The 24,913-nt window shown below is 50.6% G+C and overlaps 1 protein-coding gene across 5 annotated transcripts; it reads left to right on the top strand.

Annotated features, from left to right (window-relative positions):
* Positions 1–184: 184 nt before the first annotated feature.
* CAD (carbamoyl-phosphate synthetase 2, aspartate transcarbamylase, and dihydroorotase) lies at positions 185–22,970 on the top strand. 5 transcript variants are annotated; one of them, XM_072770703.1, is made up of 45 exons: positions 185–450; positions 710–849; positions 2,613–2,742; positions 3,607–3,749; positions 3,923–4,064; positions 4,266–4,437; positions 4,649–4,834; positions 5,016–5,128; positions 5,458–5,603; positions 5,864–5,995; positions 6,088–6,321; positions 6,451–6,672; positions 6,877–7,065; positions 7,314–7,438; positions 7,612–7,742; positions 10,908–11,020; positions 11,670–11,914; positions 12,112–12,358; positions 12,751–12,849; positions 13,029–13,253; positions 13,331–13,513; positions 13,722–13,940; positions 14,222–14,389; positions 14,985–15,167; positions 15,306–15,410; positions 15,841–16,080; positions 16,321–16,402; positions 16,687–16,853; positions 16,997–17,161; positions 17,341–17,472; positions 17,688–17,889; positions 18,251–18,441; positions 18,540–18,680; positions 18,874–18,975; positions 19,453–19,549; positions 19,796–19,846; positions 20,140–20,184; positions 20,289–20,458; positions 20,570–20,644; positions 21,152–21,364; positions 21,542–21,667; positions 21,867–22,022; positions 22,107–22,208; positions 22,411–22,505; positions 22,606–22,970. In XM_072770703.1, the coding sequence occupies exons 1-45, from the start codon at positions 369–371 to the stop codon at positions 22,706–22,708; spliced, it is 6,729 nt and encodes a 2,242-aa protein (XP_072626804.1). In that variant the 5' UTR covers positions 185–368; the 3' UTR covers positions 22,709–22,970. The 5 variants fall into 5 exon arrangements, 2 of the variants coding, with proteins under 2 accessions (XP_072626804.1, XP_072626805.1); XR_012004583.1 differs by lacking the exon at positions 20,289–20,458 and having other exon boundaries at positions 217–450; XM_072770704.1 differs by lacking the exon at positions 19,796–19,846 and having other exon boundaries at positions 217–450.
* The last annotated feature ends 1,943 nt before the right edge of the window (positions 22,971–24,913 follow it).

Raw genomic sequence — 24,913 nt, 5'->3', positions numbered from 1 at the left:
GTGTATTTCTTGGTTAGAGCGGGAGAGAGTTTTGAGGTAGTCGGTTTTCTTCTCCAGGTTTCCCCGGGCTTTGCAGTGGGGCGGAGTTGGGTGGAGAGGAGACGCTGGCCACGCTGTTGCAGGCTTGGCCCCGCCCCTTACGTGCTCGGCCCCGCCCCTCACGCTGCCGGCTGCTCGCGCCGCCGCAGTCTGCCGCCGCCCAGCGCGCTTGGAGCTCCTGCGCCTTCCGCGGTCCGCGCTCTAGCCACCGGCGCGGTTAGCCACGTGGACCGACTCCTGGCGCGCCGACCTCACGTGGTTCCAGCATCGGCTGGGGCTTGCTGCGCTTCCCGCTTCTCTGTGCTCGCCCCCGCCTCAGCTCCGTTCCCATGGCGGCCCTGATGTTGGAAGATGGGTCGGTCCTGCGGGGCCAGCCCTTTGGGGCCGCTGTGTCGACTGCCGGGGAAGTGGGTAAGCAAGCTCGGGCCGGCTGCCGACCTCATCCCACTTTCTGCTGCCCCTCTTTGCCCAGCTTGCCCTGCCCAAACCCGCCATTTTCCCGCCTGCACACCCTCCCTCCCACCCCCCTTTGGTGCCCCTGTCCCCACCCCAGCCCCTTTTATCCCTCAAGGTCAAGGCAGCTTCTGCTGAGGCATTGTCATCACCCTGAGCAGTGTTGTGAAGGGTGTCCTGCCCGAGCCCGAGCCCCAGCCCTGCCTTTTTCTTGCAGTGTTTCAAACCGGCATGGTCGGCTACCCCGAGGCTCTCACTGACCCTTCCTACAAAGCACAAATCTTAGTGCTGACATATCCTCTGATCGGCAACTATGGCATCCCCACAGATGAAGTGGATGAGTTCGGTCTCAGTAAGGTAGCCACACCCAATGCTTTCTCTACTTTCCTTTTCAAATCAATGGTTATTAACTGTTAGTCAAATGAAGACATTGACATTGAGTTAGGCATCCTGGAGAGAACAAAGATACACACTGAAGTGTTAAGACAAATCCTACCCAGGACTTGAAGTACTTAGAGAAGCCGGAGCACTGGATGCCAAGCCAAAGAGTAAGGAACCCGCGAAGATTTTTTAGCAGTAGAGTGATGAGGGCAATGCTTTAAGATTACATAATGGGAAAGAGACTGGAAACTGGGGTTACATCCATCCCAGTGAGTCCCAGTTCACCTACCAGTCAAGTTGATAATCATCTTCTAAACGTCCTTTCCTTACTTTGACTCATTTTGTGCCACTTTTTAGTAGAGTTTTTATCTCTAGATAAGAAAACTGAATCTCCTCCCACAGTGAGGTTCCACCTATTCCTCCTCCTTTGGAATCTGGAAACTAAGTTGCACTCTGAAAGTTCAACTAATGAAAAAAAATCAAATTAATAGTGGAAATCCCCCTAGCTTAGGTACAGTATTCCTCAAAGTGCATTTTGTCCTGGTTTCCCAGACTTTGTGAGCCTTTAGTTCTTTAATTCACCCAACACTTAGGATAGGGAACCCTAGGTAAGGGACATACTTTGTTATGCCTGGAAAGGACCATTCCTCCTCACAGATCTATAAATAACACTGCATTCTGGTTTATAATGTGATATGTTGGTTAACATATGGCAATCTTCAGCTTTGTTAGCTGTAGACACACTGACAAAATAAGAATTTACAAACCTGCAAAATCAAGGCATTTAACAGAACTAGGATGAGTAAGGCCTTCTAGAGCCTCTAGCCAACCCTGGATGCCTTTGTGGTACATGTACTGTGAACGCACCAGTCTATATGCAGACTAGTCTACCTGGCCATGGAGGAATCTGCCAAACTCCTTTAGATCCCTAAAAAACGGTCTCAGTATCCATCATTTTTTAAACCTCCTACCACTAAACCATATGTGACTTAAGTATGCCATCCCTTCCCACATAAGTGACCCATTTCTCTGTTTAGTTATTAAATGCTTATCTACTGGGTTGCAAAATTTGTGTTTTGTTAAACTGATAATCCCCTACTAAGGGTTGGGGGAAGTGCATAATCATGCCTAGTGTTATACCCTGAACTTTTATTTTTGCTTGGTAAGGTATTGTACGTCTATTTTACATTCTGCTTTTATCATAGCCTGTAATTATGATCTTGTTTATTTGTATGTTGCTTTGTTAATTTTCAGGCTCCTTAAGTAGCAAATTAACAGTGAAGACGGAGACCTTGTCTTTTTGCATACTCACTGCTCCTCCCCCAACATCTCTTAACAATGCCTGGCACTAAGTGGGCACTCAGTAAATGTCGACTGCTACTATGTGTCAGGCACCTTGTTCCTGAGGAGTTCATAGTTCATAGTTCTGTGGTGGAGATACACACACACACACAGTTGTATACAATGTAAAAAGCAAGAACAGTGGAAATAAAGTGAGTAAAGAAAGGAAAGGAAAATATCATTTCCAGTTGTTAAAGAGGGCCTGGTGTTCAGTGTTTCATATGGGGAAGACATTGTTGGTAAAAAACAAAAGCACAAGGTGCTTGGTGTGTGAAAGGAATGACCAGGTCGTTCAATGTAGCTGAAGTATATGGTCCCTGCCATACAATGGGTAAAGAAGTTAGGAAGACATGGTCCTGGGCTCCTCACGATTTCTTCCTTCCATCTTCCATCGGCAGTGGTTTGAATCCTCGGGGATCCATGTGGCAGGACTGGTGGTGGGAGAGTGCTGTCCCACGCCCAGCCACTGGAGTGCCACCCGCACCCTGCACCAGTGGCTGCAACAGCATGGCATACCTGGCCTGCAAGGTATGGTGCAAGCATAATGGTATCTGGGCAGAGCCCAGGTATCCTACCAAGCCCAGGTCTCTTGTGCGTTATTGGAACTTGAGACCAAGGCTATGATAGAATGTATTGGATTTGGAAAGTTTACATTGGGGTCTGGGGATTGGAGAAGAAACAGCTTTTGATCAGATAGAAAATTTCATACATACAAAAGGAAGGAATAATATATAATGAGCCCCCAGCTTCTGTAATCATTAACTCAGGACTAAACTTATTTTACCACTATACCTAGAACCCCCTAATTTTTTCAAAGCAGGTCTCAGACATTGTACCATTTTGTCCACAGATAGTTCACTGTGAAAAAGGGATCCTTTTTAAAACATAACCATAATAACCTTATCATACCTTTAAAAAAAATAACAATTTCTTAATATCAAATATCCAGGCAAAGTTTTCTCCATTATCTAAACGTCTTTTACCGCTTATTTGAGTCTGGATCTAAGTAAGTTCTGTATGTTGCATTTGGTTGATGACTTTTTGATCAATCAGCCTTGTAACCTGTTTGACAAAAACAAGTCAGTTTTCCTTTAGAGAGTCCCACAACCTACATTTTGTTGATTATGTTCCTGTAGCGTCGTTTAGCATGTTCTTTTGTCTCCTGGTATTATTTTCTGTAAACAAATCTAGAAGTCATGGTTCAATTCAGATGTGATATTTTTAGCAAGAATACTTCATGGTAGTGTACTTCCATCAGGATGGCCCAGGATTTTGATGCCCCTAGAACAGCTGTGTGTGACTCAGGGTTCTGGAATGCAGTGCTTCTGAAAGTCTAACCTCATGCATGACTGAGTTGGGGGAGTGTGATCTCAGAGTGTGCTATTTTGACAGGAGTGGATACTCGAGAGCTGACTAAGAAGTTGCGAGAGCAAGGGTCTCTGCTGGGAAAGCTGGTCCAGGATGGGACAGAGCCTTCAGCCCTGCCATTCTTGGACCCCAATGCCCGTCCCCTGGTGCCAGAGGTCTCAATTAAGGTACAGAGGTAGAGTGGGAGAGTGTTGCAAGCTGTAGCACGGTAGTGTTATTCTGCCCATAACTGGGATGGACACTTGGGCAAATCAGAAGAGGCCTCAAAGGCAGGGGTTGGTGTATGTTTATCTGTCCTCATTGATCACAGCTGCCAACTGTTGTGCCATTTATTCCTCAGGCTCCAAGGGTATTCAATGCAGGGGGCACTCCTCGGATCCTTGCTTTGGATTGTGGCCTTAAGTATAATCAGATCCGATGCCTGTGCCAGCGTGGAGCTGAGGTCACTGTGGTACCTTGGGACCACACATTAGACAGCCAGGGTGAGTAGCTGGAGTGTGTACAGGGCTATGGACAGGCAGTGTGGGTAGAAGATCTGTCCCTTGGTCTAGTTGCTATAAGTCAACATGAGTTACAGGGAAGGAGACAGAGATCAGGGCTTTTGCTCTGTTGGTAAGGGCTGCAAGTGTGTCTCTCTCTGGTTAAACTACTGGTTTTGACATCATCTTTTCTGCCCACTCCAGAGTATGAGGGTGTCTTCCTGAGTAATGGCCCTGGTGACCCTGCCTCCTATCCCAGTGTGGTATCCACACTGAGCCGTGTCATATCTGAGCCTAATCCCCGACCTGTCTTCGGGATCTGTCTGGGACACCAGCTGTTGGCCTTAGCCATTGGGGCCAAGACATACAAGATGAGGTGGGACTTGGGAGAGAAAGGGCCCTCACTACTGACCTGAGCGGTGGGGAGTCTCGGGGATGGGAATAGACTTGGTATGCATTAGCGTTGGAACAGGAGCAGGGGCTGGTTGAGGGTCCTGAGGTCAACAGAAGCTGGGTTTGGTACAGTGGTGAAGGGTGGGACGGGGGGTGTGAAAGGGGCCTGTGACTCAGTGTGCTTCCATCTCCAGATATGGAAACCGAGGACATAATCAGCCATGCTTGCTGGTAGGCTCTGGGCGCTGCTTTCTGACATCCCAGAACCATGGGTTTGCTGTGGAAACAGACTCATTGCCAGCAGGATGGCTTCCACTCTTTACCAACGCCAATGATCGTTCCAATGAAGGCATTGTACATGATACCCTGCCATTCTTCAGGTGAGTCTGGGTGATTCTGACAGGGTGACTGAATCTGTAGGACTTGGAAGTCCCGGGGTCTTGAAAATCAAAAAATAAAGCTGAGCAGTGGGCCCCAGCCTTCTATCCTGCTACCTACTCTCAAGACTGCCAATGCCAAGCCAGAGATGATGGCCTTTTTGTGATCCCATCTCTTCAATAGTGTCCAGTTTCACCCAGAGCACCAAGCTGGTCCTTCAGATATGGAGCTTCTTTTTGATATCTTTCTGGAAACTGTGAAAGAAGCCACAGCTGGGAACCCTGGGGGCTGGACAGGTAAGCACCTGAGCAGGACTAGGTTGTATAGAACTAAGAACAGGGTTGGCTCTGGGATGGGCATAAGATGGACATACCTCAGGAAACTGAGATGCGTCTGGGAAGTTAAGGGAATGGACTGGGAAAACAACTGAGCCAAGATTATTAATTTATGCTGTTTCTGTTGAAAGGAGCTCCAGTGTCAGGAGTTCTGGTTTCTCGTCCTGCCCCTGCCACTCATTAGAGGCATGACTTGTTTTGGATCCTTCTGTAAAGTGAAAGAGTTAATGTAGATAATCTCACAGGTTTCATTCAGTTCTAATGTTCTATGACTTTCTTTGGCTCCACAGTTCGTGAGCGGCTCATTGAGCGTCTCTGTCCGCCTGGAATTCCTACCCCCGGCTCTGGGCTTCCACCACCACGAAAGGTTCTGATTTTAGGCTCTGGGGGCCTCTCCATTGGCCAAGCTGGAGAGTTTGACTACTCAGGCTCTCAGGTAAAGCATGTCCGTCTCTGCCCCTCTGGCTCTTGACTCTCAGAAATAGATAGGAATAGATAGGCATGACATTCGTTGTGGGAAGGGAATGAACCAGGAAATCTGGGAAATGTGTGGAAAAGTGAGGTGCTGAGGAATAGGAGTTGGTTATTAGGGTCTGAGAGCACAGGGAGGGAGAGAAGAGACACGCTGGTGGTCCAAGACTGTTGATAGTCATGCTTCTGCAGGCGAGGCTGATAACACCATTTTTGTTTCCCTAGGCAATTAAGGCCCTAAAGGAGGAAAACATCCAGACATTGCTGATCAACCCCAACATTGCCACAGTGCAGACTTCCCAGGGGCTGGCTGACAAAGTCTATTTCCTTCCCATAACACCTCACTATGTAACTCAGGTATGAGGAGGGGACTCATGTGGGCAGGGGGGATCCTGATCCACCTCTGGGGGCCCCCATGGTCCTAATGCTTATTGTTTCTCCTCCCTCAGGTGATCCGCAATGAGCGCCCAGATGGCATATTACTGACTTTTGGGGGCCAAACAGCTCTGAACTGTGGTGTGGAGCTGACCAAGGCCGGAGTATTAGCGCGGTATGGGGTCCGGGTCCTGGGCACACCTGTGGAAACCATTGAACTGACTGAAGATCGGCGTGCCTTTGCCTCCAGGATGGCAGAGATTGGAGAACATGTGGCCCCCAGTGAGGCGGCTAGTTCTCTTGAACAGGTTTGAGGGTGGTTGGGGGAAGGTAGAATGATGTCATTTGCTTTGTATCTTATTTTCTCCGGGGCAAAAAAAGCCTCTGTGCAGCAAGCAGTCGAGGCCTGATCTGTTTGTCTCTTCTGCCCTTTACAGGCCCAAGCAGCTGCTGAGCGGCTGGGGTATCCAGTGCTGGTGCGTGCAGCCTTTGCCCTGGGTGGCCTGGGCTCTGGCTTTGCCTCTAACAGGGACGAGCTCTCTGCTCTTGTGGCTCCCGCTTTTGCCCATACCAGCCAGGTGCTGGTAGACAAGTCCCTGAAGGGATGGAAGGAGATTGAATATGAGGTGGTGAGAGATGCCTATGGCAACTGTGTCACGGTGAGTGATGGAGGTCAGGTGGGAGTAATGTCAGGCTTATGAGCTCTAGTAAGAGTAGAGCCCAAGGCTGAGATCTTTGGGGGCTACATGTCCCTTAGATCCAGGGTGGGTGTAGCCCCAGAAGCAACAGGATCCTGGGATACAGCCTCCTGCCTCTCTTGACTCCCTTTGGCAATGATCTCCATGGGACCTTCCTTTTCACAGGTGTGTAACATGGAGAATTTGGACCCATTGGGCATCCATACTGGTGAGTCCATAGTGGTGGCTCCAAGCCAGACGCTGAATGACAGGGAATACCAGCTCCTGCGGCAGACAGCCATCAAGGTGACGCAGCACCTTGGAATTGTTGGCGAGTGCAACGTGCAGTATGCATTGAACCCCGAATCCGAGCAGGTGAGACTCTAGGTCCTGGAGCTGATATTCTAGCTTTTGGACCCCTATCTGTAATTTTGGGGCCTTTTGATCCTAGAGACCTTGGAGTAGAAGTCAGGATTGTCTGTGCTAGGGGTTGGACTGGGATAGGGGTGGTGTACTTGCTATCCTTCCTTTTGGAAAGGGCTTTGATTTGTGGCCCTTCTGATGCCTCTCTTAGTTGGGCCCTCTGGGCCAGTTATCGGGTGATTCTCTCTCTCTCTTCGCAGTATTACATTATTGAAGTGAATGCCAGGCTCTCCCGCAGCTCCGCCCTGGCCAGTAAGGCCACAGGTTATCCACTGGCCTATGTGGCAGCCAAACTAGCTCTGGGCATCCCTCTGCCTGAGCTCAGGTACGAAAGTGGGGGAAAGATCAGAGGGGTGAGGGGAGCTGAAAAAAACATTCTTGGGACAGGGATTATGAAAAGGACATTGGTCTGGATGTGTGGAGATGGAGGAAGCTATCTGGAAGCTCACTCTTTACATTCCCCACTCTGTCCTGGCACCTCCACATGATGACTCCCAGGAACTCCGTGACAGGGGGAACAGCAGCCTTTGAACCCAGCCTGGATTACTGTGTGGTGAAGATCCCTCGCTGGGACCTCAGCAAGTTCCTTCGTGTCAGCACAAAGATCGGGAGCTGCATGAAGAGCGTTGGTGAGAGAGACACGCCCCAAGAGACCCTTCCCCAGATCACCCTCTGGGATTCCAGCAGTCCTAAGAATTTAGAATGTCCACAGAGTTAGCTTCCTGGCATAGCTTTTCAGGTCCTACATTACCAGCAGCTTGGGAACATGGTTTCTCAGAACTCACAGGGACATTTCAGACTCTATAGTCCTCATCAAGAATGAGAATCAAAGGCATCTAGAAATCTGTGCCAGAATACACATACCACCTCCACTCCCAGATGGTGGGTGTGTCAGAATCTCTGGGATGGGGTGATAGCCATCAGACTAGCTCAGCTCTCCCACCTTACAAATGAGTAGGCTGAAGTCCCCACAGAAGGGAAGTGACATGGCTGAGTAGAGGGTACAGCCAAAAACAGAAAACTAGATCTAGTCGCTAGCTAAGCACACCTGTGTCACACTTTGTTGCCTGTTGTTGGCGAGACCGGGTTCGTGAAGCTCTACCCACAGCTTCATCACTAGACTGTTAATGCCAGTGACAGTTTGTTCTCTGTGCGAATTTAAATACTGATGCTTCGGGGAAGTGAGGCCTACTGTTCTATGAACGCTTCGCCATCCAAGTCAGCGTAGTGGTAGCCAGTATCAGCCCATTTCCACCAGGCACTTTCTGCCACGGTCACCAATATTTTTTTTTCAATACAACGTTTAAGAGCAGAACAGGACATCTGAGACCTTGTTCATAAAAACAAGGAAATTTTGTAGTGAACCATGAATGAGTGTAACGGTCAACATCCAAGTAGTGGTTGAATTGTGCTGGAATTAAGTTAACGTGCTTCCCTACAGTGTCCCTTTAAGACACCCTAGACTGTTCTAAAACATTTCAGCCAAAGCATTTCACATACCACAGTGCCTCCAGCTAGGGATAAGAAAGAGCATTTCATTGTGTTCTGAATTTCCATTAAAAGAAATAGTGACTTTTTTTTTTTTTTAAGATTTTATTTATTAGAAAGAGAACACAAGCAGGAAGGAGGCACAGAGGAAGAGGGAGAAGCCTATTCCCTGCTGAGCAGGGAGCTTGAAGTAGGGCTCCTTCCCAGGACCCTGGGTTCATGACCTGAGCTAAAGCCAGACACATAACCAGCTAAGCCACTCAAGTGACCCAAGAGCAATAGTAGCCTTTAAACAAGCAAGTCTAAGTAAGCTCAGATATTATTTTGGAATTTTTAGAAATCTTACAAGACTGCCAAGTTGTTCCTTCTGGAGATGAATTTCTGTTACATGAAAATTATAATAAACATGGGAATGAAGCCATAATTAAATTGTTGGTAAAAAGAAGTAGACTGAAAATGTGACAAAGATTGATTCCCAGATGAGACATTTAAATGTTTTATATCTTTTCAGTTGTTCTTTAAATGTGATCTTTGATAACTTTTTGTAACTTTTATTTATTTTTTTTTAAATTCTTTTTTTTTTAATTTTTTTTTTTTTTAAATTTTTATTTATTTATGATAGTCACAGAGAGAGAGAGAGGCGCAGAGACACAGGCAGAGGGAGAAGCAGGCTCCATGCACCGGGAGCCCGATGTGGGATTCGATCCCGGGTCTCCAGGATCGCGCCCTGGGCCAAAGGCAGGCGCCAAACCGCTGCGCCACCCAGGGATCTCCATTTTTGTAACTTTTATTAAATAAGTGAGATACGTGAACCATTGGGAAATTAGCAAAGTAGTTGAACCAAACCAAAAAAGAGTAGTTATTTATAATCATTGTCACACAGAGATTAATTTGGGTATGTATATGATTTCAGAATCTTCCCAGGTGTGCATATATGAATATGTTGGGTTTCTCTTTTGCCCTTTTATAATATACACTTTTATAATATAACCATGTTACAAAGGAATTGAAGAAAATCAATTATCCACTTCCCTAACACTATTAGCATTTTAATGTTTTAAGGTTCTTTTAAAGGGGTGCCTGGGTGGCTCAATTGGTAAATCATCTGCCTTCGGCTCAGGTTATGATCCCCCGGGTCCTGGGGTTGAGCCCTACATTGGACTCCCTGCTCAGTGAAGGGCCTGCTTTTCCCTCTCCCGCCATTTATTGCTTCCCCTCCTTGTGTGTGTTCTTTCTCTCTCTCTGTCAAGTAAATAAAATCTTAAAAAAAAAAAAAAAGTTCTTTTAAAGAATTAGGATCGTAAATAGAAAAATATAATTGGTAAGAAATACTTGAAGACCCTAGGGTAAATTTAAATTGTCAGAGGATATCACAAAACTTTATAGAAGATAAAATCAGTAGGCAGACCCAGAAGGTTGTAGAGACAGAGGAGTTCCTTCTTGTTAATAGAAATCTATGTAAAATGAGGTAACATTTTTATGAACAAAAATTATTTAAAACAGTTATACTTCTTGGAAGGTGGTTAAACTTCTACTGTGTATTATAAAACACAAACTTCGGTGGAGTAAGTAATATTTATCAAGGGCCAGAAAATTCTCCCTATGCATTATCCCTGGACTTGTGAAAATTCATCCTAAGGAAGTAGTCCAAAGACTGAAGACATCACAGCCTCGCTTAGAAGGATAAACACTTCAAAGTTAGGTGTTCTTCCATAAGTAAGCAGTTATGTTATGGTAAATCATAGAGGAATTAAACTGCTCCCACAGAGCAATGTGGGAACAAGCTTATGATGAGGGAAAAGGCAGTATAGAAACTATACGTACACTATGATCATGTATAAAAACATACATTTGGAAAAAGTCCAGGAAGAGATACTCTAAAATGAGAATTGTAAACATGACTATCTCTGGATGGATTCAAAGAATAGTAGGATCATCTTCTATTATCAGGCCTGTTGAGAAATTTGAAAGGATGAGACAGATCCCAGATGGTCACACATCACAACAGGAATAAAGCAAGTAACTGGGTAACCATCAGGGGTCAGGCCACTCTGATAAACTATAGCATGTTCTAGTATCTCTATGTCCGTTTAAGGCATTTTAATTCTGTGGCTACTAATAAACGCAAACTACGAAAATGGTAAGGAGAGGAACTTCAATTTAAGATTCCTTAATAATGAAACACCATACATACCACCACTATGGGACCTGTCCCAAGAACCTCCCAGAGACCTGACTAAATCATAGAAATTTCTGGGCAGCTCCTCCTGCCTCCAGGCCCTCAGTCCTTATATCCTGTTCTTTAGGTGAAGTCATGGGCATTGGGCGTTCTTTTGAGGAGGCCTTCCAGAAGGCTCTTCGCATGGTGGATGAGAACTGTGTGGGCTTTGATCACACAGTAAAGCCGGTCAGTGATATGGTGAGTGGCTCCTTTCCCCTGGCAGCAGCCCTGAAGTGGGTGCTTCTTTCCCCAGGCCATGGACTTATTAGTACCTCTAAGAGCAGTAGTCATTACTGGACATTTGCTATATTTCCACTTTGTTGAGAATTTTGTGGTTTATCTCCTCTGTCATTATAAGAGGATGTATTCTTTTTTTTTTTTTTTAAGATTTTATTTATTCATGAGAGAGAGGCAGAGACACAGGCATAGAGAGGAGCAGGCTCCATGCAGGAAGCCCCATGTGGGTGGGACTCAATCCGGGGACTCCAGGATCACGCTCTGAGCCAAAGGCATACGCTTAACCGCTGAGCCACCCAGGCATCCCAAGAGGACGTATTCTTAAACTTGTTTCTACAGACAATGAAACAGGCCTAGAGAATTTGTGGAACTTGCTAATACAGTAGCTACACAGCCAGAAAGAGGCAGAGCCAGGATTTGCCTATAGGCTTTTGCAATTACAGAGTTTTTGGTCTGGCTCCTTTTCTACAGCTTCCTTTCCTAAAACAGTGGTACTCCTGCTCTCAGGCTTTTTGAGGTACTAAAAGTAGATTGGGAATATTTTGCTTAACATTTGGCCATCTCCCTCTCCACAATCCTTCCATATCCATCTGTCTGCCCTCCCCATTAGGAGTTGGAGACACCAACTGATAAGCGGATCTTTGTGGTGGCAGCTGCTCTGTGGGCTGGCTATTCGGTGGAGCGGCTGTACCAACTCACGCGCATCGACCGCTGGTTCCTGCACCGGATGAAGAGGATTATAGCACATGCCCAGCTGCTGGAACAGCATCGTGGACAGCCTTTGCCCCCAGACCTGCTGCACCAGGCCAAGCGCCTTGGCTTCTCAGACAAGCAGATTGCCCTTGCTGTTCTGAGGTCAGAGGTGGTGGTGAGGTCGGGCCTTGGGCTGAGGATGTGGGACAGAGAATCTTTATACTAGTAAGGGGCCCGTAGAAGCTTTGGAGGCTTCTGACCTTCATCCCTGAAATATTTTCCTCTCAGATCCCTGTCCTGGGATCTCAGTCTGTAGCCTACTCCCAGGGCGTATAGTTTTGACCCTTCTTCTTCTTTAGCACAGAGCTGGCTGTTCGCAAGCTGCGTCAGGAACTGGGGATCTGCCCGGCGGTGAAACAGATTGACACAGTTGCAGCTGAGTGGCCAGCCCAGACAAATTATTTGTACCTGACATACTGGGGAACCACGCACGACCTCACCTTTCGAACGCCACACGTCCTGGTCCTTGGCTCTGGCGTCTACCGTATAGGCTCCAGCGTTGAGTTTGACTGGTGTGCTGTGGGCTGCATCCGGCAGCTCCGAAAGGTCCAAGAGCTAGTCTTTCATACTGTTTTCTTTACTGTTCCATTCAGTTCCAGCAATTGCCTTCCACTCCCATTTAATCCTGGTGCTTTCTATTAATTCCTACACTTACATCTATCTTAGGGCTTTGGGAGGAGTGTGGTGGTGAGGTAGGAGTGAGGGAGTCCTCCCCTTAGGCCGTCTTGTGTCCCTCACAGGGCATGTATCTTTTCTCCAGCACTTTGTACCTACTTCTCTAATACCTACAGTGCTGATCCTACTTCCCTCCCAAGGAGGGTGTCCCTTACAGCCATTTCAGAAAAAGCTGAGGTGCTCTTTGAAGTACGGGTTTTGCCTGTTTCTCCATGTTCTTCCTCCCACCTCCTCGCTAAATCTCATTTCCCTCTCTATCACAGATGGGATATAAGACCATCATGGTGAACTACAACCCAGAGACAGTCAGCACTGATTATGACATGTGTGACCGACTCTACTTTGATGAGATCTCTTTTGAGGTGAGAGGGATGAAGACTGCTCATTAGCCTGGGTGGCCAGGGTCAAGTGGGAGTGGCTGGCTGACCTAAGATTCTTTGCAGCTTGGGTTTGAGGGGAAGTAGAGGGTGAGGAACAGTGAGCAGGAATGCTTGGATCCCTGACCACTTAGTCCTTCACTCTATTCTCCTCTTGAACTAAGGTGGTGATGGACATCTATGAGCTAGAGAACCCTGAAGGCGTGATCCTGTCCATGGGTGGGCAGCTGCCCAACAACATGGCCATGGCTTTGCATCGGCAGCAGTGCCGGGTGCTGGGCACTTCTCCGGAAGCCATCGACTCAGCTGAGAACCGTTTCAAATTCTCCCGGCTCCTAGATACCATTGGTATCAGCCAGCCTCAGTGGAGGGAGCTCAGTGACCTAGAGGTGGGCTGGGGCCAGGTGGGAGGCTGGAAGCTGGATTAAGTCATGGTTGAGTGTAACCAACCCAGCTGCACCCTTAGTCTGCTCGCCAGTTCTGCCAGACGGTGGGGTACCCCTGCGTTGTGCGCCCCTCCTATGTGCTAAGCGGCGCTGCTATGAATGTGGCCTACACCGATGGGGACCTGGAGCGTTTCCTGAGCAGTGCGGCAGCCGTCTCTAAGGAGCACCCTGTGGTCATCTCTAAGTTCATCCAGGAGGCCAAGGTAGGGCTGCAAACAAAAGAAGTCTCTGAGGGCAGGCTCTCCAGCCTGGGTGGAGACTCCCCCCTCTAGCCCTACAGCACTTTATGGGCACAGTGGACTGGGAAGGATGGCTTGTACCAAGGCTCTTAAAGGAAGGGAGCTCCCTGGGGCAAGTGGGAGAAGAAATTGGCCCCTGCTCTGGAGCACATTGCCCTCACATCCCCACTAGGAGATTGACGTGGATGCTGTGGCCCGTGATGGTGTGGTGGCAGCCATTGCCATCTCTGAGCATGTGGAGAATGCAGGTGTACATTCAGGTGATGCCACGCTGGTGACCCCACCTCAAGACATCACTGCCAAAACCCTGGAGCGGATTAAAGCCATCGTGCACGCTGTGGGCCAGGAGCTGCAGGTCACAGGACCCTTCAATCTGCAGCTCATTGCCAAGGTAGAAAGAGGGGGCTAAAGGAGGGGACTAAAGGATCTTAGCACCTCCTTATTCTGTGGAGCCACGCTGCCAGTAAGCAGCCTATGTCCTGCCTTCATTGGAGTAGATCTGAAAGTGGCAGGAAAGGGGGCCTTGCTAGAGCCCACAGTGTTGTCGGGGTTTGTGACAGTCCATCACCCTGACCCCTGTTCCCGATTGCTGACCCCCAGAGTGGTAGGTCAGGGGAGTAATGTCAGCAAGCCCAGCCTGTGCAAGGACTGACCACTCCCTCTCTGCCCCAGGATGACCAACTGAAAGTCATCGAATGCAACGTGCGTGTCTCTCGCTCCTTCCCTTTCGTCTCCAAGACACTTGGTGTGGACCTAGTAGCACTGGCCACCCGGGTCATCATGGGGGAAGAAGTGGAACCTGTGGGGCTCATGACTGGCTCCGGAGTCGTGGGGGTGAAGGTATGGAGAACTGAAACCTGGAGGTTAGCTATCAGAAGCCAAGGGAGACAGTAGGTGAGGGTTCACTCATACATAGCACAAGCACAAACCAAGCACCTCTTGTGGGCAGTGCATCACTGGGCCATCCGTAAAGGCGATGAGATGGTATTTGTCCCTGAGGAGCTCACGCTCTAGTAATGGGAGGCAAGGGAAATTGGGTCCAAAAACTGCTTCTGTATCAGTCTGTGATAAATCTACATGGTAGAGACGAGAATAAAATGCTGAAGGAGTTTACAAACAAGAGATGCCCCTTCCAAAAGGGTGACCTGGGAAGGCCTAGGAGGAGAGGTGGTACCTGAATTGAGTCCTGAAGGACAGTCAGGACATTTGATTTACAGAGCTTGTTGAGGAAGTGTTCCAAGGCCTACGAATAGGCCTTGTGGAAAGGAATAAGTGAGTGGAAACCGAGTGGTAATAAGCAGGAGACTGACCGATGTAGTGCACAGGCACAGCAGCTGCAGAGAAGGCTAATCTTGCCATTTGGATGAGACCAAAGGGAAGGGGCAAGGAGAGGTGGTCCCCTCCTGCCATGGCCTCTCTCGTCCTGCTCCCTCAGGTCCCTCAGTTCTCGTTTTCCCGTCTGGCGGGTGCTGATGTGGTGTTGGGTGTGGAGATGACCAGTACCGGGGAAGTGGCTGGCTTTGGGGAGAGCCGCTGCGAGGCATACCTCAAGGCCATGCTAAGCACTGGCTTTAAGATCCCCAAGAAGAACATCTTGCTGACCATTGGCAGCTATAAGGTACCGACTCTGGGAAGGGGGGGGAATGGGTGCTGCCCAGAGAGGTGGGGGCAGGTGGCCTTGGCTCTCTGAGCCTCGGCTGTCCTTGCAGGGGAAGTCAGGAGAGACACAACCTCATCCTCCTTCTGCTTGGTTCAGAACAAAAGTGAGCTGCTCCCAACCGTGCGGCTGCTGGAGAGCCTTGGCTACAGCCTTTACGCCAGTCTGGGCACTGCTGACTTCTATACGGAGCACGGCGTCAAGGTACAGGGGTTCCTGCAGCCTACCCCGCGTTGTACCAGAGAATTATCTCTGTGTTCCCCAGCTTTTATTGTTGTACAAGTCCTGTGTGTTCCATGTAGGGCAAATGGAACGTATAGAGAAGCAAGGGAAAAAGTGTCTTATGGTTTCTTTACCACTGTTAACATCCTGATGTGTTTCTTTCCAGGGGAGTATTTCTATACATACACGTGCAGGCTCATACTGCACAGAGCCCTTGGTAACCATTGAGTAGATGTCTTTCCTGTCAGGAAATATAATTTGCTGGGAGCAGAGAGAGCCAGCCCTGGTCCCCACCCCGTGGATCCTCAGTCTCCTCCTCATGGGTTCCTGGGCCACCTGTAATCCCTTTAGGCTGTCCTTTCTGATTCCTGCCAGGCTCAGGTTAGCCCTTGACCATGTCTCTGGGGCATAGGTAACAGCTGTGGACTGGCACTTTGAGGAGGCAGTGGATGGTGAATGCCCACCACAGCGAAGCATCTTGGAGCAGCTGGCTGAGAATCACTTTGAACTAGTGATAAACCTATCGATGCGTGGGGCTGGGGGCCGGCGTCTTTCTTCCTTTGTCACCAAAGGCTACCGCACCCGGCGCCTGGCTGCTGACTTCTCCGTGCCCCTCATCATTGATATCAAGTGCACCAAACTGTTTGTGGAGGTGACTGGGGCCTGGGTGCTTGGGAGGGCAACAGCCAGTTTTAGTGGGGCAGGGGGAAGTGAGTGTGTCATGGGGCTAGGAAATCTCAGGATGAAGTAGTTATGGTAATAAGCAGGCATTTTGGCTGCAGAGAGAGGGAAGGTGGATGGAGAGAAGTAGAGCCTGGTTTATGGGAAAACCCAGTCACTACCTACGACTCCCAGGATGCCCTTAAATCAGAGCTGTGGTTTTCATTTGCAGGCACTAGGCCAGATTGGGCCAGCCCCTCCTTTGAAGGTGCACGTTGACTGTATGACCTCCCAAAAGCTCGTGCGACTACCTGGTAAGTGTATATTTTGGGAGAACCTGGCTTTTGCACTCTGGTAGCAGTTGGCACAGATCCTGGCTGTGGGGTCCACACCCTGCCTGGACGGCATAGAGTTTGAGGGCCAGAATCTTTCTTTTTGAGCTCTTTTCTCCCACCATCTGCCATACCCTTGACTGAGAAAGCTCACCACCTCTCCGCTCATTTCAGCTGCTCATTTTCCTGCCACCCCAGTTCAAGTCTTTGATGTCCTTTGTGTCTCTGAACTGTTCTCTAATCTTGCCACATCCATGTTCTTCCAGGATTAATTGACATCCATGTGCACCTTCGGGAACCAGGGGGCACACACAAGGAGGACTTTGCCTCAGGCACGGCTGCTGCCCTGGCTGGGGGCATTACTATGGTATGCGCCATGCCAAACACCCGGCCCCCCATCATTGATGCACCAGCCCTGGCCCTGGCCCAGAAGGTGAGCGCTGGCACTCCAGCTTCATGGTGACCCAGATGTGTCCCTACCTGCCTCTCAGACCCTTCCTCCCTCTGCCCCTCCCAGAAGTCTGGGGTCCCTGGCATGGATGTCAATGGGCCTTATCTCATATGTATCCCCTTCAGCTGGCAGAAGCTGGTGCCCGCTGTGACTTTGCCTTATTTCTCGGAGCCTCGTCAGAAAATGCAGGGACCCTGGGTGCTGTGGCTGGGTCTGCTGCTGGGTTAAAGCTCTACCTCAACGAGACCTTCTCTGAGCTTCGGTTGGACAATGTGGCCCAGTGGATGGAGGTAGGGAGTGGGCTGGTGGGAGGAGGCAACCAAACTTTGCCTCTTAGCTTGAGGAGCGCACATCAGAGGCTAACATCAGTGAAGTGTCAAGAGCTCTGTGAGGGCTCTGGGCTGGGCTCTAATGACCTTAGATAATTAAAGGTTCTACATGCTCCCTGATAAATTCTTTCTGTCCCCAGCACTTTGAGACATGGCCATCCCACCTCCCCATCGTGGCCCACGCAGAGAGGCAGAATGTCGCTGCCATCCTCATGGTGGCCCAACTGACCCAGAGATCAGTACACATATGTCACGTGGCTCGGAAGGAGGAGGTGAGAGTACTTCAGAGGTCCAGTGCCCCTTCTGCTTTCCCAGTAATACCAAGAGGTCAGGCTACTCCTTGTGGGGACCAGCGGTTGGGGAGCATGGAACCAGCCCCCTCAAACATGTCTGCCCCATAACTTTCCTAGAGGGGGTGTCAGATGCAGGGACTCTGTAGGGTAGGGCATGAGGGAGGCCTCCTCAGATCTCCCCACTTTCCCCCCAGATCCTGCTGATTAAAGCTGCAAAGGCACGGGGGCTGCCAGTGACTTGTGAGGTGGCACCCCACCATCTATTTCTGAGCTGCGATGACCTGGAACGCTTGGGGCCAGGGAAGGGGGAGGTCCGGCCGGAGCTTGGGTCCCGCCAGGACATGGAGGCCCTATGGGAGAACATGGCTGTCATCGACTGCTTCGCCTCAGACCATGGTGAGAGGGCCCGTAGTGTACCTCTCTGCCCAGCAGGGCTCATCCCCCAGCTCAGGGCCTCTGGGCTCTGGGGGCTGGGACTTGATCTGTGTAGCATAGCACTTGGGCTGTGATGGGTGTGCGGTAAGTACTCCCTGAAGGAACGGACAAGCAAATGAGTAAAATTATAAATGAGAGAAGGCAGGTAAAAGGTATGGTCCCCAAAAAGATGGCAGCTGTCCTGGTTTACCTGTTTTCCTTATAAGCAGAAGAGGTTAGCATCGGGGCCAGTAAGTCAGTGCAGTCCCAGTCCCAGTGGCCTGTGTGACTTCCCAGACGTGGAGATGATTGGGCCTGAGGGTACTGTTCTCTTCGCTCCCAGCCCCTCACACCTTGGAGGAGAAGTGTGGGCCCCGGCCTCCCCCTGGCTTCCCAGGGCTGGAAACCATGCTGCCACTGCTGCTGACAGCAGTCAGTGAGGGCCGGCTGAGTCTGGATGACCTGCTGCAGCGGCTGCACCACAATCCCCGCCGGATCTTCCACCTGCCTCCGCAGGAGGACACCTATGTGGAGGTGTGGGCAAGTGGGCCTGGGGTGGGGTGGGCAGCTCTGCAGCCTGTAGCTATCCTGTGGTGTGGCCCTACCCTCGTGTATCCCGTGACTCTGGGCAGGTGGATCTGGAGCACGAATGGACCATCCCCAGCCACATGCCCTTCTCCAAGGCGCACTGGACACCCTTTGAAGGGCAGAAGGTGAAGGGCACCGTCCGCCGTGTGGTCCTCCGAGGAGAGGTGGCCTATATCGACGGGCAGGTATGTGTGTGGCCCAAGCCCCATCCCAGTCACAGTTTCCTGTGTGCCATTGTCCTGCTGCCCCAGCACTTCTCTGTGGGTAGGCAAGGGTCCCTTGAGGTGCTTTTCCTCTTTGGTGGTTTGCACTCCTGTGAGGCCTCAGTCTAGCTCTTTGCCCCCTGCTCATTCTCCTGCCCCTGCCCTCTGCCTGCAGGTCTTGGTGCCCCCGGGCTATGGACAGGATGTCCGCAAGTGGCCTCAGGGAACTGTTCCCCAGCTGGCACCCCCAGCCCCTGCCGCCAGTGAGATCACCACGGTATCCACAGTGCTCCGGGATCAGGGTGGGTGTGTTGGGGGATGCAGCCAGGGACCTGGCTAGCAGCACATATGTTTTCATTGGTGATTTAGGGGGTGGAAGGCTCTGCACTTGACACTTAAAATTTCCACCATCTACCTCTTTGCTGTAAAACATAGAATAAGCTCTCAATTTAGGAGGTTACCTACCCAGGGGAAACAGGTAACCCATTAACCCAACCAGGGATCGAAACACAGGTACCCAACCAGGGATGGATTCATCTAGAGGCCTGTCATGGGGCTAGCACACACCTCTGAAAGGTTAGGTGATCTCCCTCCATCAAGGACAGCGTAGCAGAAGGATGGGCCTGAGGGGATGTGATGGAGAATGGGATCCAGTCCATCCTCACCACGGACAGTGAGCAGTTTGGCATTTCTTAAGGGATTGAACTTGAGAGTTGGGTCAGTACATTTCAAAACACTAGGCCTCTGTCTCCAGACGCCTGAGAGACCCCGTCGGGCAGTCCCAGGGCTTCCTGATGGCCGCTTCCACCTGCCACCCCGAATTCACCGAGCCTCTGATCCAGGTCTGCCAGGTAAGACAGAGATCCTATGATGTAGAGGATGGGGCCACTTGGACTTAGAGATGTGTAGAGACAGGCTCCTCTTCCCCCACAGTGTCCCTGATAGACTGGGGTCACTTTTGTTCACTTACTGTGTTCTTCCTGCCATCCCCTCATCCTAGTCTGATCCTCTGTACCCTCCTTTGCCTAAAGCAGTCTGCCCAGAGTGAGGTAGGCACCCCACAGCTTCTTCTTACGGCCCTTTCTTGTTGTGGGCAGCTGTGTTCCTCCGCCCGGGAGCTGGGATCCCACGGGGCAGCAGAACGTGGGGTAAATCCAGGTTGTTGGTTGGTGTGAGCCTGGCCGTTCCCCTTGCCTAGGATCCCCTGGCCACCTGGGGGGGCCCTGGGAGGGCACCATTGCCCACACAGAGCAGCCCCCATGGGAAATCACTTGTGTGCCCCCGGGGCTGCTGGTCCTTCTTGTTTTCCCCTAACCTGCTATAGCTACTGTCGTGTGAGTTGGTTTAACACAGACGCTGTGATCCAGAGTGTGGGGAAATGGGAGCTCTTCACAGACCTTAGTTACAGACTTACATCTTTCCTGTTTCCCTGTTTTTGTAGCTGAGGAGCCAAAGGAAAAGTCGTCTCGGAAGGCAGCTGAGCCAGGTGAGACTCCCCTGAAACATACGCTCACCTTGGGGACCTGTCTCATCTGGCCTGTGTAGGAGGAACCCTCTGACCCACCTCTTCTGCCCCGTCCCTCACTGCAGAGCTGATGGGAACTCTTGATGGCACCTGCTACCCTCCACCACCAGTACCTAGACAGGCGTCACCCCAGAACCTGGGGACCCCTGGCCTGCTGCACCCCCAGACCTCACCCCTGCTGCACTCATTAGTGGGTCAACATATCCTGTCTGTCCAGCAATTCACCAAGGATCAGGTGCCTGGGGGAGGGAGGATGGGGCCACCCAGAGCTTTGAGAATCTGAAAAGTTGGGGTAGGACCTCTGAGGGCCACTGCCTTTCCAGCTGACTTTGAGGGTCTTTCTTAGATGTCTCACCTGTTCAATGTGGCACACACGCTGCGTATGATGGTACAGAAGGAGCGAAGCCTCGACATACTCAAGGTCAGGGTCAGGGCTGTGGGTTATGGGTCCAGGATCCTGTCAGCAGGGATCTCCCTCTTCCACAGGAGGTCCCTTCATGTAAATCTAAATGCTCTACAATGTGTTACTTAGCTTTCTCTACTCTGGAAGGTTCTGTTACCCTAGGCACCCCTCAGCCCCCATGTCTGGTCTCTGAGTATTTAACTGACTTACAAGGCCCTGAGAGCCAGTGTATCAGCCTGATCTGGTCATTTGGTCTATGAATATGTATTCACGGGATAGAACTGGGGTGTTTCCTTCATCCCCAGAGAATGAGAGTATCTCATTCAAATACCTAGTAGTGGTTTCTTTGGAGGTGGAGCCTTTAACTCAGCGTGACACTGATGGAAATGTCAAGGTTAGGACAGGTCACGAGGAGGTTTGCAGGGAGAGGTTCCCTCCTGTGTAAGTCGGGGAAGCAAGCAGCAGCCTGTGCTTTCCCCAGGATGAACACACCCATGTTCACTTTGAGTCTTGCCCTCCCGCCAGGGGAAGGTAATGGCCTCCATGTTCTACGAGGTGAGCACGCGCACCAGCAGCTCCTTTGCTGCAGCCATGGCCCGGCTGGGGGGCGCTGTGCTCAGCTTCTCAGAAGCCACATCTTCGGTCCAGAAGGGTGAATCCCTGGCTGACTCAGTGCAGACCATGAGCTGCTATGCCGACGTCGTCGTGCTTCGGCATCCCCAGCCTGGAGCAGTGGAGGTGAGGCCAGCTACACACTGGAACAGGGTTCATGAGGATGGATCTAGGGACATGACTGCAAGTCTCTGTCTGGGCCAGACAGGGAAGGGGACCCAGGAAGAGTGGGGCTTGGGCAAGGAGCGGGGGCCACTGAGATGCAGAAGACAAGGTTCTCCTTTCTTGTTCTCATGTTCACAGCTGGCAGCCAAGCACTGCCGGAGGCCAGTGATCAATGCTGGGGATGGGGTTGGAGAGCATCCCACCCAGGCCCTGCTGGACATCTTCACCATCCGGGAGGAGCTTGGGACTGTCAATGGCATGACGGTGAGGGTAGTGGGTCAGGGTTAGAGGCCTGCCAGGGGTAGGTCTGGAGAGTGAGGCAGCTGGGAAGTACCTTCTCTGCTCCAAAGCATGCTGCATGCAGCAAGGGGGCCTATATCCTGGTCCTGAGTCTGAAAGCTTTGAAGCGGGAGGGCAGGTGCTTGATCTGAGGGCCCTCTTGGTGATTGGCTTCCTCCCCTAGATCACAATGGTGGGGGACCTGAAGCATGGACGCACAGTGCATTCTCTGGCCTGCCTGCTCACCCAGTACCGTGTCAGCCTGCGTTATGTGGCCCCTCCCAGCCTGCGCATGCCATCCAATGTGCGGGCCTTTGTGGCGGCCCGTGGCACCAAGCAGGTGAGCCCAGGAGGCCATGAGGGACATGGTTTGGGCAGTGAGAGCCTGGCACTGCATTCACTCTGGTTCTGCCTCACCCTCCAGGAGGAATTTGAGAGCATTGAGGAAGCCCTGCCCGACACTGATGTGCTCTACATGACTCGAATCCAGAAGGAACGCTTTGAGTCTAGCCAGGAGTATGAAGCTGTGAGTGCCGCGGTTGAGGGGAGGCCGGGGCTGGAGCTTCGAGGCATCCAAATTAGTGGATGGGACGGCTGGAAGCTTGATCAGGCCTCTTGGTTGTGATAACCATGTGTGGCTGTGGAAGGGATCCTGGAGGAATCCAGGCTTATGGCCACACAGCCACCCCAGCCCTGAGACACTGACAGGGCCCCTGTCTGCCTCACAGTGCTTTGGCCAGTTCATCCTCACTCCCCACATCATGACACGGGCCAAGAAGAAGATGGTGGTGATGCACCCAATGCCTCGAGTCAATGAGATCAGGTGACATGACTTTAGAATTGAGGCTACACTGGGGGTGGGCACCTGGTCTAAGACAGTCCATCTTGTGGGCTGTGTGCTAACCATTGTCCTTCTCTTGCAGTGTGGAGGTGGACTCAGACCCCCGAGCAGCCTACTTCCGCCAGGCCGAGAATGGCATGTACATACGCATGGCTCTGTTAGCCACTGTGCTGGGCCGCTTCTAGGGCTTGACTCCTCAGATTCTTCTTGTCAGGCCCAGCTGCTGGGCATGAAATCGGTGCCCCCCACGGGGGCAGCACACTTAGGAGATGCTCTGGGGCGTCCAGATAGCTCATGTGCCCATATGCACATCTGCAGACCACGTGTCAGGCACTGGACTGGACTGGAGTGTTCTAGCATGGGGGTGGGGCCCCGTCTCCCTTAATGTACCGCAAACCTGTAAAGTCATTTTTCTACTGACTAAATAAACAGCTAAGCTGCTTGTAAGTGCCTGCTTCCTCACATGTATCCTGGCTTCAGCAGAGGATGCTAGTTTAATGGGCAGGACTTTCTTCTGGAACTTGAGAACGGTTTCCCAAATCCAAGAGCAGCCTTACTGGGCAGGCTCTTGCTTTGGCCAGGGCCAAGCAGCCAGGCTCAGCATTTTCAGAGCCGTGGCTCTCTGGGGTCTGGGCAGGAATGTGCTGTTCTGTTGGTGCGGAGTCCTGTGCTGCACTGAGCCATAGCCCACTGTCTTTCCTCAATAAATTTGCACTCAAAATTCTGATGCAAGTTACAGGGTACTATCTGGCAAGGCCTTTCCTCTTCTTCCCTCTGTGGTCAGTCCTTTTCTTCAGTGGTTGAGGTGGCCCTTGTGTCCTCAAAACCTGGCCTTGGAATTCACGTGCCGTCACTGTTAGGAGCCCCTCCTACCTACTATCCCTGGGAGCCTCTGGCTGACACTGGACTTCCCAGACTGGACCAGGGGCACAGGGGCAGATGCCATGGAGGGCTGAAGAGCACTTGGCTTAGAAACCTTGGGCTTAGGGAATGGGGTAAAGTAGCTCATGTGTCTTTGCAGGTCAGGGCTTCTGTGGATCATAAAAGTGTATGAGCTATTCTGTTCCATTCCATGAACTTTAGTAGCATTAAAGAAATTTCTTAATTCAGCAGACTTGACTTACCACCCTACCTCCCACCCCTAAGGATGAACAAGATCACTTGAGGCCTCAGCTAATAAGGCATCCGATGATCTCTACAGACTGGACTGCCACATGCTGGCTGGCACGTGGTGGTCCAAAGTGCACCAGCATCATTCAGGAAGAACCCACTTCCTGCAAAGAGCTATTAGCATGTTACAGAGATGGGAAAGAAGGGACTCATTTTTTGAAAACGATGTGAGCACAAACTTCCACATATTCTCATGTAATCTTAGTATCCACTTTCTAACCATTTTACAGATGCTGAAACTGGCTCATAAACAAAAAGTTACCAGGTGGCTTACCCAGAGTTACATAGCTAAGATTCATATGTGGGACCACTTGAGTTCAAACCCATCTTTCTAGTAAAACAAAAAAGAAAGAGTCACTTCAGGCTTTAAGGGCATCCAAAACCAGAGTGAGAGAAAAGCTGCCAAATCTAAAGCAGAGAATGAGGCTAAGGTATCTGGGGAGCCAGTTTTCAGAAGAGAGATCAACACAAACCCGGGCTCCTGTCCATGGAGTAGGGTTTGAGCCATTACCCGAGAAAAGGGCAGGCCCAGGCAGGTGGGATGAGAAGAGAATATTTTTGCCAGCACAGCTTGAACACAGGAGTAACCCTGGGTCTGGAGCACTGAGGAGGGGCTCTACACCTGGACCCAGCAGAGCACTCTGGCTTTGACTGTTAGGGTTGGGGGAAGCCACAGACCAGACAAAGAGGTTTGGGTGTGCATTCCAACAGAAACAGAATTCATAACCACAGGCCCTGTTGGAGGGAGGGTGGGACTAGGTATAACTCCATCAGCTCCTGCAGAGCTGGGACCTGGCTTCCTGGCCCTGGCCCTGACCCTGACAAGTTCTCTCACAGGGGGCCCGGAGGACTTTGTGGGTTAGAAAGAGTATCATTTAGAGAACACTTATCCTTTCTAGAGCTTCAGTTACCCTTCTGAGGTTATTCAAACAAATCAAGAGATTATTTTCCCAAGTACCTGGGAACGTGTCACACACAGATTCCCACAGAACTCGGAGAGCCTAGTTCTCAAGTAGAAGGGTTTGTGCCAAACAGCACACACATTCTACTCAGTTGCTAAGTGGTGGGAGGTGTTCTGCTCTGTTCCTTTCTTTGGCTCTCCTAATCATAACACAGCTCTAAGTTGAATAAACTTCTTTCCCCTATAACCAGAAATGAGATCTTAGTACCTTGGGAAATAAATGAAGCTATCAGCAAGAAATAAAAACAGCGCTTTAAAC

The sequence above is a fragment of the Canis lupus genome, chromosome 12 (assembly GCF_048164855.1).
Source record: "Canis lupus baileyi chromosome 12, mCanLup2.hap1, whole genome shotgun sequence".
Taxonomy (NCBI): Eukaryota; Metazoa; Chordata; class Mammalia; order Carnivora; family Canidae; genus Canis; species Canis lupus.
The sequence above is the reverse complement of the archived record's forward strand: the minus strand, read 5'-3'. Positions and strand labels throughout refer to the sequence as shown.

Bases quoted from the DNA above. Each gene is read 5' to 3' on its own strand.
- CAD (XM_072770703.1), top strand. From the start codon at position 369: ATGGCGGCCCTGATGTTGGAAGATGGGTCGGTCCTGCGGGGCCAGCCC. The intron at 17,473-17,687 runs GTGAGAGTACTT...CTTTCCCCCCAG, and splicing joins ACGTGGCTCGGAAGGAGGAG to ATCCTGCTGATTAAAGCTGC. The intron at 22,023-22,106 runs GTGAGCCCAGGA...CTCACCCTCCAG, and splicing joins CGGCCCGTGGCACCAAGCAG to GAGGAATTTGAGAGCATTGA.